General features: G+C 36.0%; 1 protein-coding gene across 1 annotated transcript in view; it reads right to left on the bottom strand.

The window, feature by feature from the left end:
* The window catches only part of HSD17B4 (hydroxysteroid 17-beta dehydrogenase 4), a 63150-nt gene that overhangs the window by 7476 nt on the left and 38929 nt on the right, over positions 1-16745 (bottom strand). Inside the window, exons 18-22 of the mRNA XM_030968309.1 lie at positions 14425-14494; positions 10553-10659; positions 10156-10242; positions 7739-7828; positions 5118-5256 (exon numbers count right to left, since the gene is read on the bottom strand). Of these exons, the coding sequence (XP_030824169.1) occupies positions 5118-5256; positions 7739-7828; positions 10156-10242; positions 10553-10659; positions 14425-14494 (493 nt within the window). The remainder of the gene's footprint in view (positions 1-5117; positions 5257-7738; positions 7829-10155; positions 10243-10552; positions 10660-14424; positions 14495-16745) is intronic.

Consider the following 16745-nt stretch of genomic DNA (forward strand, 5'->3'; position numbering starts at 1 on the left):
TAGTTTCAGTACCACTACTGATACTTGCTTTATTTCTTTTAAAAGGATTTTCAGCATCCTCTTAAATTAGAACAGCTTGTTTTTATACAGAAATACCACTAATTAAGGCCAGTTGTCAATCACTACAGTTCAACATTGTTTACACAGCAGATGAGCTGTCCAAAATTTCACATCCTGAGTGCACAGTCAATTGCAACCTCTTCATGGCTTCACACCATCCACAGAGAACCGCACAGAAGGAAAGGCCACTGCTGGTTAAACAGACTATTGTCATAATACTAGTGCCTCCATAAAGATGTCTCTGTACCAACAAAAGCCACATTCAATTTCACTTGACTTCTAAAAATCCTGGTTTACTGCAGAAAGTAGAGATCAAAATGTCACAGTTGCATTAAGAACACTAGAAATAAAAGTAAATATAGTAAAATAAAAGAACTTTTTGTTTCCCAAAAGTTTGAAAGATTGATTGCATACACAAGAACCAATTTCACAAAATCAGAGAATTATTAAGGTTGGAAAAGATCTCTGAATCCAAGTTTTAACTGATCAATACCTTGACAACTCAACCATGGCATTGAGTGCCACACTCAGCTATTTCTTGAACACCGCAGGGATAGTGACCCCAGCACCTCCCTGGACAGCCCATTCTTTCCATGAATAAATTCTTCCTGATATCCAACACCAGCATCTCATGATTGAGGTTCCATTTTTACTAGCCCTGCAATTTCTTACCTGGGAGAAAAGACTGACCCTCACTTGGCTACAACCTCTTTGCAGTCAGTTGCAGAGAGTTGTAAGGTCCCCACTGAGCTGCCTTTTCTCCAGGATAAACAGCCCCAGTTCCCTCAGCTGCTCCTCACAGAACTTGTGTTCCAGACCCTTTCCCAGCTCCACTGCTCCTCTCTGAACACATTCCAGCACCTCAATGTCTTTCCTGGACTGAGGGGCCCAGAAATGGACACAGCACTCGTGCTGTGGCTGCTGCCTTCTCTTATCTGCTTCCTTCCCAGATCTGAAGAGGCTGAAGGACATCAGCAGAAGATGCTGGAGGTACAACCATTGAGTAAGGGAGCAATGGGCTGCAGGGCCCAGATTGTTTCCAACTGTCAACTGCTGCACTCTTCACAAAAGCACAAAGCTGTGTAAAAGTGACAAGTCAAAAAATTAAAACACAAGACAGAACAACTATATGTCCAATTAAATAAGAGAAAGAGGCCTATCAGGTAGCCCAAAAGAACCAGAAACACTGTTTGTAAAGGCCTAGGAGGCCCTTACAAAGAGAGGCCTAAAAAAAGATAGATTGTTAATTAATTAACATTAAGTTACAGCTTAAAACAAAAAACTCAGCCAAAATAATATTCCTCCTCATACACAAGTTGTTTCAGTGATAACTTGTCAAGAATTTTGACCATACACTGAAATAGTATGTAATATTTAGCTATGTGAACCAAATTGTGAATTGATTTTAATGTCATATTTTCCTTTTGGTTTTCTTGTAGCTATGTACATTATGGGACTGACCCTCCAAAATGGCAATTTTACTTAGAAAAGAGAGAAAGATAATTCAAAATTTATCTAATCTAGCAGCATAACATTTACAAAAATTATTTAAAATTCTTGTACACAGAAGATCAACTAATAACCACCAGGCCAAATTTAAATGTACAGTAAAGAAGTGCAATTCTACTAATTAAGTCAAGTAACATTAAAATCTGAAGCACCTTTGAAAACCAGTCAAAATAGTGACACAGAAATAAATTCAAGCTACAGCACACGTAACATTGCACTGTCATCTTCAGTTTTTAAAGTAAAAAATCAATTTGACAAAGACTAAAATTTCTAATGTGTACAGAAGCTTACATTAACAACTCAAAGTCCAGCATTCAAGTGAGAAAATGGCATTGTCAGTGTTATATATTCCAAACTGACTGTCATTGCTCATCTGCATTACAAAAGTCTTGCTGATGACCATACAGAGATCTTGTAAAAATCACATAAAGTCAGAAATCTTTTAGATTATTGAGAATATCCTAAGTTCAAGAAAGCTGTCTTCCTTGGAATGTAAACTCACAAACTTCCATCTTCTTTTGCACACATCATGGAAAATGAATTATACCAGCATCTGGTAGGAGACACTTGAATACTGAATAACAATGTAACATATGCAAACACGTAAAAAAAATTAAGTTGGCAACTGCTTATAAAACTCAGGTACTTGCCTCTGAAGGCCTTTTGCTTTATGGTTTTTTGGATATATGCTTTTTAATGGCAGGGAAGTGTTTTCAAATATTCTCCAAATAAAAATTTAATCATGCAGATACATATATAGCTTGCCATTAAAAATATGCCATTGGAGTTAAACAGACATCAACAATAGTAGGCTCTTTTTCCATGTAGGGACAAACAGTGAAGGTTGATACTACAGTTGCATAACTCCTAAAATTCTGCTAGTGAGTTTTCTTAACTATTTTCATATTGACAATATGAAATTTTAATATTTAGATTATTTGCAGCAGTCTAACTATTTTTAGTACTAGCCAACTCCTGTTTTCTTCATCCAAAAGTACGTGAAATCTAAAGGCACACAAAAATATTCAGAAAACACAAACAAATACAGAAATAGGATGACACAAAGTTCTTTCAAAAAAAGTGATATACAAAGGAAGTACTTGCATACCAATACTCCCAAAAGGAAAAGTAAACAACATTTCCTACAGACACCCTGCTGGGTCACCTAGATATTTAGCTTCAGTCTTACATATTTAATACAGCACAGAGACTACAGTACTTCATAAGGAACTGACCATACTGTAAAAATTTTGACGGTAACTTTTCAAAGCTTCTGGAAAAGTTTCATTTCAGCTCTTAATAGCAGTCAGCAGTGGGAAATGTTTAAATACATTAGATTAGCTCCTCCAGCCTCCATCCCACAGGGATCTTTAAGTTTTTTTCCAAATGCATATAATAGTACAGAAAATTGTCACTGCAACAGAAGCAGAGGGAACAAGACAAACAAAAGCTATGTCTATTTAATCCCTTTTAGCTAGACATATGAACAGGAAGAAAGCAGTACCTTCTTCCTACTGCTTCAGTAGGAGAAGCAGGAGAGGACAAAAGGTTGACTATTGATTTATTCGAAGCAGGAGCATTCTCTTGATCTGAATACAATAGCAAAAACATTCACCTCTTTCCCCTCTAATAAAATGTGATCTCATGAGGCAAGTAAGGGCACTGCTCAGGCCTAAATATCTAAGTGTGCTTGTTCTGCATTCAGCAATTTGCAGTTTCAGAACTTCTCACTGAGTGAGGAATTTTATTTATCTCGAAATACCCCTCAGCAGATTTCTCCTCCATTGACTTGTCCCTCTATTCTCTGGACATACATAATATTGAACTTAGGTGATCAATACAGCAATTCCAAAGTTAATGCAAATGATCAATCAACCTGAAATAGTTTTCTAGTTGTCATTATAAACATGACCATCACTTGTATCAAATTCAGCTACACATGAAACAATAGACAGGACTGATGTGGAGTACAGAGTGCTTCTCAACAAATATAAGTTTCTACTTCAAGTACTCAGGAGTTTAACCAATGCACTTCTAATTATCACCTAAAAACGTAAGCAAGAACACAAGTAAAACTTCATATGCCTTCTCTCAAAGTTCTAACCATGTCCATAATTTAAATTACTTCATGCAAAAATGGAAAACTGCAGACAATAGAAATGATTAAGAGCAGTAATGAATTTTAAGACACAATGTCTGAGTTGGATTATTCAGTATTTCCCTTGTCTCATTTTGATGTATAGGCAATCAGATTGCATAATCCCCACAGGTATATTCGTATTTATTAACTTCTATCCAAACGGAAATCACTCTTTACCCTCAAAAACTGCTTAAAAAGCAAGGCAAGTAGAACACAACTATCCTGATCAACCTCTGTATAGTATTTTTCCTGAAACTTAACAGCAGTCTTGCTACTCAGAATCTCTACTGGTCAACGTTAGGAAAGGATTAAGTAAAATTATAGGCTTCTAAATTGCTCAACAGTAGTTTACAAAAAGTCAGTGTACAGAACAAAACATAATGACAGACCTGATCTGACCTACTGTGAGTCTCCCCTCTCAGCTTGTCAAAGAGCAGCCCCTTCACCTGCATCGTCCCCAAAACTCTTTTGATTACATCCAACCACTAAGACCAAACAAAAAGAAGTCTAAGTAACAGGCTTGACCCAGACTTTCATTTTCCCACAAAAAGGCCTGCAAGTTACAACCTCACTAAGCTTTTTCCCTTTGGAAAATCTTTACACTCCACCAATAAAGCAGTAGACATGTCAACAAAAAAAAAAAAAAAGAAATTCCAAAGATAAAAAAATCTATCCAATTATAAAAGAAGATTTGGGGTTGTTTTCAAATATACATATCTTTATAAAGAGAACAAAGGAGAACTTAAGAAGAAAAGGTTTTTGAGGAAGTAGCTTTCCCCCATCAGACCACTTCGCATAATTCTATTATTCATTTAATCAGGAAAAACTTCTGCTGTGAGCCACTGCTATTACAGGCTTTAGCTTCTCATCATCAATCGGTCCCATGCTTAAATGATGGGAAATCATGATTATGCCTCCATTAAACCTTGATCTCAGAAAGTGTAAATGGAAACAAATTGGGCTACGTTTTTCACTGAAGCGACAAGAACAATGCAGTAGAAATAATTACTTATTTGTTTTAGATCAGTTAGCATGTACATCACCAGCAGACTAACTACTGTAACACTCCTACTACGCTAATTTAGCATGCTTTCCTAAGTGCAGTGGCAATTCAATCTGGAAATTGTAAACAGAAATGCACTGAAGTTCTAAAGGATGATGTAACCTATGTCTAAATCTAAATAGACGAGTTACAGAAAAATGTTCCTTGGAAGAGTAGTACCTGCAAAGTTTATCTGACCTCCTTGTCATCTGTGCACCAGAATGTATTCAGACCTGTAGGTCCCACTGCATATTCATCTACTACGCTATGCTTAGTTCCAAGCTATCAGTTTAATTGGAATGATTACAACTAATCCCACTTCATAACAAAAATGCATTGGGGTATCACATAAACACCACCACTTACTCCACTGCATTGCTGTTTTTCCATCTTTAGTGATGTCCCACTGGAATACGGCGTTTACTTTCTTTACCAATTCATTTCCCATCTCTTTTACACGGCGGCCAATTTCTTCAAACACAAGGTTACTCTGCAGCCCTCCAGCCTTGAAAAAAAAAGTATGAAGAATTTAAAATTGAAACTTTGCTAAAAGGTACTGAACATGTCACTTTCCAGCATGCAAAGCATCAACTATCTACATCAGAATTATTAACTACAACTGAGATTTTTTCTACCACAAAAGAATCCCCTCTAGCCACCATCAGCACTAAAGAATACATTCAAGCAAAAAATGCTTCATTTCAAATTTTCATTTAAAATTTTTTCAAATTTTGTTTTTATAGTTTTTTTCATTTATCATTACAATTTGAGACAATGTTTTTTAATTAGTGCTCTAAGAGCTTCTAAATTGCCCTTTTCTTCCTTTGGACGATAACCACTGCCACTTTTTCTACAGCGAATGTTATGTTAGTTTTCAGAACAAAAAAAAAAAGTTTTTACTTTGACATGAAAGATGTTCAAAACATACTGCACTATGAATACAGTCAGAACTCCAGTGCAGACAAAATTTAACAGTGGGATCAGCTACATTTACATTTCCAACTTTTCCAAGCACATTATTTTGCAAGTCTTTTGCTGTCTTTCTTTTGACAAATATTTTTACTGGATAAAAGGCTTCACTTTAGGGAAGCTACTTCAGTGACATTTTTTGTCTAACTGGAACTGGAGCAAAGAAAGTCTCAGAGCTTTAGTTGTTTGCTGTACGTACCTGTAGAGCAGAACACAAGACTCCTCAGGCTGCTATTTTGTCACCTCTTTGGTTGAGCCTAACATTTTCCATTATATTAAAGGGTGGGTGTCTGACCCTGTCAGCACATTTCTGCCAAAGCACCTTAATTTCTCAGAGTAAGCTTAAAGAAGAACACCTGTTCTGCTAAGTTTTTTTAAAAAAGAAAACCTGAGCAGTTCAAAAAAGTTCTAAGGTTTGAACTTCATTCAACAATTCAGAATGTCTTAGAAGATTAAACACAAGCAGAAAAAAGAAATAGGTTCCTGGATAAACCATAGAATCATAGGATGGCCTGAATTGGAATGAATCCTAAAAATAATCTAGTTCTAACCCCCTGTTGGGGGGCAGGGACATTTTTCACTAGACCAAGGTGCTCCAAGCCCCATCCAGCCAGGCCGTCAACACTTCCAGGGATGAGGCAGCCACAGCCTGCTGGTTTCTGTAGGAAACCTGTTCCAGTGCCTAACCAACCTCACAGTAAAGAATTTCTTCTTAAGATCGAATCAAAACCTAGCCTCTTTTAGTTTGAATCCATTCCCCCTTATCCTGTCACTACAAGAAAAGTTCCTCTTTGTCTCCCTTTGGGTAATAAAAGGCCACAACTAGGTCACTCTGAAGGTTTCTCTTTTCCAGGCTGAACAAACCAAATTTTCTTAGCCTTTTCTCATGAGAAGGGTGCTCAAATCCCCTCATTTTCTTGATGTCCTTCCTCTGGACTCACTCCAACAGGTCAATGCCCTTCCTGTGCTGGGGTCCCCAGAGCTGGATTCAGTGTTCGATGTGGGGTCTCACCAGAGCAGAGCAGAGGGGCAGAATCCCCTTCCTCGAGCTGCTGGCTATGCTGCTTTGGATGCAGCCCAAGTATCACCCAATATTTCCCATTCTGTGATTAAAAGCTTTATATGAATGTCACAATCTCAGTATTTCATAAACTTCAAAGCTTTAAAATTTCATAGCTTGCATGCAGGAGTCAATGGGGAAATAATAACAGTTTACTAAGGCATTGCCTTAATAATAAACTACAAATATGCATTGCCTTAAGTGACTTTTAGACCACATTAGGGTCATCCTCACTATTGCATATACAATTCTGTGGTTTATGGCAAGTACAGTACCCAAGGCTTAAGGTATGCATGCATGCCAGGGATCTCTTTAGGTCTACACAGTATAAAGAGTATGTTGTGTGCCAGGCCTAACCACATGTACAAACAGCTCTCACAGTCTTATTTCAAAATGATTCAATGACGAGTATATTATGTCATTTTCACTCATGCTAATGCCTTCTTGCCCCTCTCCCTGTGTCTCTGAAAAAACTGAGAAAGGTCACACATTTTTACATCCTACACAGAGTTTGATCTTTTGTATTATTTTGATCTACAAAATAATATGAAATTTTGATCTATAAAATAATATGAAAAGCATTGTTCTACAGTTACACATCCAAATTATGTTAAAAAATTTATATTTTGAGCTATGCAAGTGCTGAAAACATGGCTGTCACTGGCATATACCCCTCCTTGTTTTGTAACAATACAGCACGTTTATCCCGAGAGATCCATGAGCATCAAGCACATCAAACATCAGCATCCAGTGTAAACAACTGGAATTTTCCTCTCGAACAGATCAATTAACATCTGTAGCCTAAACAACATACATGTTAACATCTCTGAACTCGTAACTCCTCTGAATACTGCAAATAAGATTGGTAAGAGACCTAAGTATTTTTCCTGTGTTTTTCACCAAAATAAAGCCTATCTATGCTTCTCTTCAAGTTAAGACTTCCATTGCTTCCACCTACCCTCAGAGGCTCTTGAGCAGAAGGCTTTTCCAAGGCTGGTACTACATCCACATAGCCCCCTGCAATGGCAACTTCTCCAGTCTCCTTGATCTGTAGTGGGGGAAAAATACATTAAAGAGGTGATTTATTTGCAGAAAGTCATAAAAAAGGGCATCTAAGGAGTATTCCTGATATTTTAAAATCAGAGATGTAATGAGAAAATATAAAAGTCACAGAGTGAAAAAGAACACCTCATAAATGTGCTGTAGTCTTGAGGCAAATTGTTATAATATGTTTTCCAAACAGCTCTTCAAGCAAAAGAATTATTTTCCTCTGGAGAAATTTTACCAAAATATATTGCTGGTGTTCTGCTGACAAAACAGTTGAAAAACCTTATTTACCTCCAGTGTTACAAGTTACTGTCAATCTTTCTTCATAAATAGTTCTTAGAAAGACATTGCTCTAAAATGTTTTTCCTTGAGGTAGACATTCAGTTGTCAAGAGTCCATTTAGATAATTTCACTATCTCCACATGCCTTATACTTCAACTTGCACTAGAAACAGCTTTTTAAGGACTGCAAACAACAAAGATTACAAAAAGAATGATAGAAAATATCTAAATTTCCACCAGTTTAATTTTTTGAAGTTGTTACTTCAAATAATAAAATGGGTTTCAATTTGGTATTTTCTCTTTGAAGGATGTGACAAACCCTACTGACTTATGGCAGCTAACAGAAGACAGCAAATTGAGTCACTGATAATGCATATAGAGAAGTGTATGACAAATAGCCAAACTGGAGAAACATCAAGTACCACAGCCTAATTTATTGGACTACATTAACTGCTACCCAAATCATGCCTAACAGCTTGTCACCTGCTGCCACTGCACTTCAGACAATGCTGAAAATGGATTCAAACCACCCTCTCAAAGCTTTAAGTCCATCTGTAGCTTGATTTAACCAGAGTTCATACAAATCCAACATGCAGTAAGAAACAAAATTCTGCACACCTCATAACTGTTTAAGATGGTTTACTATAATCCTGTTAAACCTTGTAATTTCTATCCAAAATCAGTTACTTCAAAGTTGTGGAAGAAAAATCCTTAGCAAAATTCACCAAAACTCTACATATTAGCAATTACTAAAGCAAGCATAATTACAAATTTTGCCTTTAAACACAACAGAACAACTCACCCTGCATACAAATTTGGAAGGGCTTGGAAGCATATTATGAACTCTATTAACTAACATGGTATATGGAAACCATCAAAACTAGACATATGAATTCTAGATTGAGTGATCAAACCTTTTAAATATAGTTACAGTAATTTTCAAAGCTCACTTGAGGCACCAAACTACCTCATTTGCTACTAGTAATTACAAATGGAGATTTTGCACACAGTAGTCTCTACATTGTTACCATCCTGAAATTCTGTAGCTGCTACCACCCACCAGGTCTGCAAATAAAATTTACCTCCTTCAGTCGATGTATAATCCCAGAAAACTGTATGAATACAGCATTCCTCTGTTCCTATGATGATTCTCCTTGTTTGATTTTGCCTGCCCAATCCTCCTTGCAGCTGCAACTATACCTGCTGCCCTACTCACTAATCAAGAGCTGGCTACATTTTTATGGAGATGAGGCTGCAAAGCTTCGGCCAGCAAAGCAATGTAACTCTCATTGAATAAGCCAAAGCAAATATTGACAAATACCAGTATCAAATCATAGGTAAAGAAAGTGAAAATGTCATATGATGCACATAAGTGATGACATTCACTTTTACTTTTTGCCCTTTATCTGGAGTTTTATTTACCTTTAGTTCCCACCAAGTACCCTATGACATGGAGACAACACTACTAGCAGAAAATAGAACAATGCAAACCCAGATCTCAAAAAAGTGTAAACCCTGTTTTATTGTAGTTACTATGTTCAACTGCTATGAAATTTCCATTTTTAGGAAGTTCCTCTGTGTAGCTGCGGCTTAAGTTTAACCCAATCTAAGATAAATCTGCAGCACACTTGCATAAACTGTTAAGGGCTGGTTAAGATAAATAAATGTTAAAAAAAAAAAAAGATGAATACATAAAGTTAGGAGTAACTCCAGAAAACAAGTACACACTATGATGACCTGAGGATGACTGCTTTTTTATTCTTTTCATTTTCCCCAGTAGAAAAACACAAAAAATGCACAACAATGAAAAGAGTCCTCCTTTAATACGAGGGTATTAAGTCCTACGATTATAGTGGTACTTCTATTAGAATCCTAGTGACACCATAAAGTAAGTAAGACTATTTAATTATATTTACTTCATTTCTTGTCAAAGCCTTTGCCAACAGTGTGCTGCTTAATGAGTCATCTTTTCTTGCTCCCCTCATATCCCCAGTCTTTTAACCAATACATCTTCCTCTGAAGCCCACAGTGAAGAGATTGCTCTGACCTTGGTCTGAAAATGGATTCTATTTCCTTCCTTCCACATTTCTGTTTGCAAAGTTTCCCCTGGACAGACTGGCTTCGCAAAGCGAACCTAAAAAAAAAAAAAAAAAAAAAAAGTGGGGTTGCAAAAATATTTGTCTGCTATATATAAATGCAAAGCTTAAACATATTGGCTCTACTGAAATGAAAAAAAAAGAGGAAAATTAAGTTAACTATCAATGTAGAAAGCCTATATATTTAAGCAAACATACAAGACAGAGGCATTAAAATGCATGCAGCTCTAAGTAAAAGCAATTCTGGCAATTAACATATCCTGAAAGACTCCCGCCACACTTAAGATTTCTTTTGGCACTAAAACAGAAAAATCCAGGAAATTTACCGCAAAGAATGAACACACAGACCTTGATTGCCTTGAATCTGTTCACATCATTATTCGCAAACTGCTTCAAAACGTTCCTAGCAGCAAACCCAAAGGTGCATAGTCCATGAAGTATAGGCTTCTTAAATCCTATTTAAAGAAGTAACATTTTAGCATTTTTGATATTAGGACCTTGAATGCAGCTTCTATTAATAGCTATACCTTATTCATAGTATTTTCCTCCATTAGTGTTCTTAATCCTTTTTCTTTTTAACCTAATTTATCTCAACAAAAAAGTGTCTGTTACTATTTATTATTTCCTCTACTTTTGGACAAAGGAAAGTGCTTGGTGACAAGCTGCACTCTTAGCACCGCCTGTGCTCTGTGAGACTCAAAAGTAGAATTATTCCCTGTCTGTAGAGGTGACAAAATGAAAAATAAGGAGATTATGTGTTTTAGTATGCATGCATAGGCACATCAGACATGCAGTTAAATATAAGTATGTACATTAAGGGTAAGAGGTGTTGTAATCATTAAAAAGTGGCAACACTAAGATTATTTGATACTTCCTGTTTTGAATTCCTTTTCATGGTTGGCCAAAGTCTTCTAACACAATGCCTGGTTTAGGATTAATTTACCTTTATTCTCAACCTTGGCAGAGGATAAACTTTATATTAGTGTTGCATCTTTTTTCACTGCTGTCAAAATCTGACAAAATAAACCTTTGACAACTGGCCTCAGATTTGCTCAAGTGCAACTGTTAAGTTATAAAGATGCTGCTTGTATATTCTGATTCCTTCAACAGGTTGTTCTGACCTGACAAGGCAGGTAAACAGTAACTGATCACACTTGCAACAGGCCATGGAATCCAGACAGAGCTGTCCAGCTTTGGCACTGAAACCAATTGCTTTGCCCAGAACTTATAGCTACTGCTGTTGGCCAGAGTCTGTTTTTCTTGAGCTCTTAACAACTTCTCATTGCATGTACACAGCACAAAATGTTCTCTCAAGGGACAACAGCTGGAAGAAAAACCAAAACCAAACCAAAACAAACAAAAAAAGAGGAGGCAGGAGAAAGTCTAGCCAGCAGAGAACTGGAAGATGTAAAAGAAAAGAAAAGAAACCACAATCAAGACAGAAATAAAAAAGCGACAAGGACGCCATCCTAGCTTTGGCTGGGCTATAATGAATTTTCTTCTCTAATAGCTTTTACTGTGCTGTGCTCTGAATTTAGTGTGACAGTAATGCTGAAAATACACTGATGTTTCAGCTGTTGCTAAATAGTGTTTAACATATGCCGAACACTCTTCTGTGACCTATGATCCGCCGCCAAAGAGGTGGCAGAACCTCATGCTCAGGACAAAAACTGGGGGAAGCTGGCGAGGAGCTACTGATCAGGGCTCAGGGATGGGTTGGGCATCAGTCAGCAGGTGATAAGCAAATGTGCTGTGCACTTGTTTCTCTTGGGTTTTACTCTTCACTTCTTCTCTGTCCTTTTCGTTATTATTTGTAGTAGTAGCAGCAGCATTAGTATTATTTTATAATAATATTTTACTTTGCTTCAGTTACTAAAGTGTTCTTATATGAACCCACAAGTTTTACCTATTTTTCTCTGCAACTCTACTCTCCACCCCACCAGGAGTGGGGGTGGGAGAGGAAAGGGAAGTGAAGGGAAAAACAGGGAGTGGAGAGGTAAGGAATGAGCAAGTAGCTGTGTGGTAACTAGTTGCAAGCTGAAGCCGTGGAAGATTCAATGCTGGGAAAGATGGGAATTATGAGACCAAAGGAAAGACACAGCTAGTAGAATTATGGGTGAGAAAGAGAAATTTTGTCACATTAGGAGACAAGATAGAATGACAGGCTTAAAGGAATATGAGTCTGTTTTCTCACTGTAAGTATTCCAGCCTGATCATTTTGTCATTTCTTTCCCACAAAATATTTGCGTATGTACACTTTTAATAGCACTCTATTTTGTATACAATGGGCACTGAAAGCACAAAGTTACCATGCAGTCAGATTACTGCACTATTGTAACATCACCAGTTTTCAGTATCTCTCATTCAGAATGTTATAGTGACATCTAGCTCTTTAAAAACTCAGTTCAATTCACTATGCAAGAACCAGAAACCACCCACTCTATTCAGAACTCAAATATACCCAATCCTATTTCTCCCAGTGTTTTCTTTATAAAGCTAATACTCAAAGAAAAATTCCATGAGCTAAATTCTATTACTTTGTATCTAGACTGAAACAAAATCAAAATAAATATTGCTTACTAGTATCTGGAAACACAAGATACAGGAATAAAGGCACAAGAATATAAACAGGTGTTTTCATGTGCTTTATGTCTTCTGAAATAATACCCACAGGAAGTCTTAACAATAATCCAGGAATGACCTGAATGCATTATGCTAAATGCTTGCTTCCCATGCACACTGGTGAGAACCAGTAAAAGAGAGCATCCACAGAGATTGTTACATGACAAGAAGGTGTGTGAATAGATCTGAAGGAGAAAAAACATTTGCACACCTAGAAAAAAATGTGTGGACTATCTCTACAGTCATTTCTTCTTTGACAGTACTTGCATTTAGTATAGGTAGGGTATTTTGGAACTTTCATAGTTTCAAAATCCAGTGCGGTAGTTTTATGTTGAGACAAAAGGATATCTTATCTACAGTACTAATTTCATTTTCCCTATGTGCCAGCGCTCTTTGTGTGACCAGGTAGAAGATTTTTACTTCTCTTCTTTTGTTAGGTATTTAAAGTATCATCATCACTATTATTCCAAACACTGAGTTTTCAATTATAAACACGTATTTCTCAACTCCATCACCATTATTAACAAATCAACATCATAAGCAAACAGAATGCTTTAACAAACCGGGGAAATCTCTTCTTGGACTCTAGTATTTGACAATCATTACTGATGAACACAAATTTACACAGAATTATACAAAACTGAGTTAACAAACCAATTAGTATGCATTTATGAAAGATAATTTGCAAATGTATGTTAAGTGTGATCTAACAAGGAAGCATAGCTCTGCTCTATTTATCTTGATAAGAACACCATACAGTGATACTTGCATATCAAAAAAAAATTCATCAGGAAACTGCAGACTCATTATTATAGATTAGTAGTCTCACGTAATGTTTATGATGATACCACACATATTCAGGAAAATTTCTTATGTAAATCAAAATACTGCCTGCCCAGAGTAATCGAACTATACTACTTACATGGCCTGAAAATATGTCTAAAAAATAACTTTACTACACGATTTCAAGAAAACATCCCTTTTCATTAATTGCATCTCTTCAAAAATTAGTTAATGCAGTCTCTGATCTGGTGCTTTGACACGTAGAATTATGTAAATTAACAGGCTAATGCACTAGCAAGAGGTGTAGTTAAGCAATCTTACAGGAAAGAAGTGCTAACAAGCTCCCTCTCTCCTGCCCTCCTGCATTTACTGGGATAGAGAAGACTACACTGAAAAAGTTCCACTGAGAACCACATAATCCCAAAATTATTCAAATGGAAAGAAATACAAATTAGAGAATTTATGGGATTCCTTTGGAAACTTTGAGAGTCAATTATTTCTGCTTATGAAACAGACATTGTAAAAACAGGACAGTGGCAATAAACAAGATGTAAAGGAAAGTAAGTTAGAAACTATGTTTCCATTGTAAGTAAAATCCAAGCACCATTCCCCATTTCTAGCTACAAAAAGCAATGCTTCAAACTGAAGTGTGATGCAGAACTTTGAAGTTGCTTAATTGGTGACTCTAGGAACAGCTATAAAAAAGCACTACTTTTCCAGGTTGTGAAAAATGCACATCACGAAAAATAGATTAAAAATACGTTTACATTATCCTTCATCCAAATATTTACACAATGGTATCCTCATCAGCTCACCTCCAAGAGCAGCAAAACTTGGATCCACATGTAAAGGATTCCAATCCCCATTCAGCCGATACAAGGCAGCCTGCAGAAACAGAGGAGTCAGAACAGCAGAAGACACCCAGAAATTCATGACAGATTAAGAAACATATCACAAACTATTTTACTAGTCCTTACATAATATACTCTATAACAAGGCATTTAAAATGGAAACTAATTATTACTGTTTGCTTTGACAAATTTATCCACACTGTAAAACAGAAGTATATATATGAATATTTTTAATAACATACAAACACACTATCATGCTTTTCCAACAACAGATTCATCTCATGGGGATCAGAAATATCCTTTCTTTCTTTCCTTTTAAATTATATTATACTTCTCTCATAGCAGATTCACGGGTAGCTGATCCCAGTAGCAAAAACAAACAATACCCCAAAGTAACACTCCAAGCTTTCTAGAAGACTTTTGCTTCATGTTAAATATTCTCTTTTGTTACTAAAAAAGTAGAGAAACACAGATTTAGTGTGTTTTATATACTGTGAATAAGTCTGAGAAACTATGAAGAATATGGCTGCAGTACTTCAGGTTTCTCTCCCTGTGTAGCTTTAGCATTTTTATTATCAAATCTTGTATTTGCTGTACATGCAGAACAGCCAGCAGTCCATATTATGAGAGACATCAAAAGCCAACCAGTGCATATTTCTGAAATAAAACCTTTTTCTCTGGTCACCAGATTACAGTGAAATCCAGTAACTAAATGACAGTGGAGTACTCCCTAGTAAAAATTTCCCAGAAGTACAGTGAAAATCAGTACATTACATTAACTAATGAAGATTCCAAGAATTTAGCAGCTTAATTATGATGACATATACAAATTGGACACAGATTTAATTGAATAAAAGCTTTTAAACTGAAAATAAATTGTATTTTAGTCAAGCACATTACTGGCCTTTAGAACAAATTGTCAGTAAAAATTTTTTCCCAGCATTTTGAACTAGGACAATAAAAAATGGTATGTATTTATTTGAATGAGGGCAAACTGTACTAAATTCTGTTTGGAAGAAAGAAGACAGCAGATTTCTCAAAGAGAAGGATGAAAAAAAATGATTCCCAAAAGGAAGAATTTTCCAATATATGCCCAACACTGTTCTATCAAGTCTGAAGCAGATAGTGTAACTAGAAAGGTTCTGAACTCTTGTATCATTTTAAACCATAATGCATGCATTTTCTTTTTTAATCTGTTAATATTTGGGTAATTTCTCCACCTATCTACAGCTTTAACACTAAGCTCTACCTCTCTCTTATTTCTCACAGCAATTTTCATTGATACAGCAAGTGTTTTGAGCCTGAGTTAAGTTGGAATGTAAAGACCTTGCCTCTGCTTTCTTGAGAGGTGGAACCAGACACTAAAAACAGCAAGAAGAAAATCATAAACTGCACCATAGCATTAGTATGCAAACCTTAGAAAGGCAAACAGTAAGTTAATACCTCTCCGTGGCTGTTTACATATTTGTTTACTGGTTTTAAAACACTTTTACTTTCAGAAAAAAAAGACAACAGCAGATCTGGAATTTCTAACTGTAGTTTTATCTTTGCCAAAATGTGTATTTATTGTAACTGGGTTTTTTTAAATTATCTTCTAATTAATTGTATAATTTCTTGGGAAAATAATGAAAACTGGAAATTTAATACTAGTGTAAGACTGAAGTTCAGCTGGGTCTGTGTTCAGGATCCTGAAAAAGACCAAAGAGAGGGCAAATAATTTCCTGAATATGTAAAAGTTATAACACTATGAAAGACATTTTTAGTGAGAGATAGACCCATACTTTCTTTTCACACAAGTAAATTTAAATCTGAAAATCTAAAGAGAATTCTTCAACAGAATTCTATGAAATAGGCTATCTCCCTTCATTACTCAAGTTTTCTTTCAAAAGATTCTGAAATCTAACAGCAAACTGCTACTCAAGAAAAAATTTGCCAGATACTAAATTATTAAATAATTGAGTGACTTCATAGCTAAATTAAAATTCTAGGGTCTTATTGTCATTCTTCAATTAATCTGGATTTTTACAAAAGCTGTCAGGAGGCTGTTTTCACAGAAGAGCTGTTGCAATAAATTTTAATTCTAGCTAAATATCATTTAGTTGCAGTACTGGAAATTTCAATTTATGGATCGTAAGAAAAAATACAAATTTCTGTGTTAAGCCCAAATCTCAAATCTAGCTATGCAGCTGTTGCTTACTAAAACTGTAATAAGAACTAACTATTTATTTAGGGTGATAATAAGCACTACTTGGGAGACAATACTTGTACCAAATGGTTTTCAAATT

The sequence above is a fragment of the Camarhynchus parvulus genome, chromosome Z, assembly GCF_901933205.1.
Source record: "Camarhynchus parvulus chromosome Z, STF_HiC, whole genome shotgun sequence".
In the NCBI taxonomy this organism is placed as follows: Eukaryota; Metazoa; Chordata; class Aves; order Passeriformes; family Thraupidae; genus Camarhynchus; species Camarhynchus parvulus.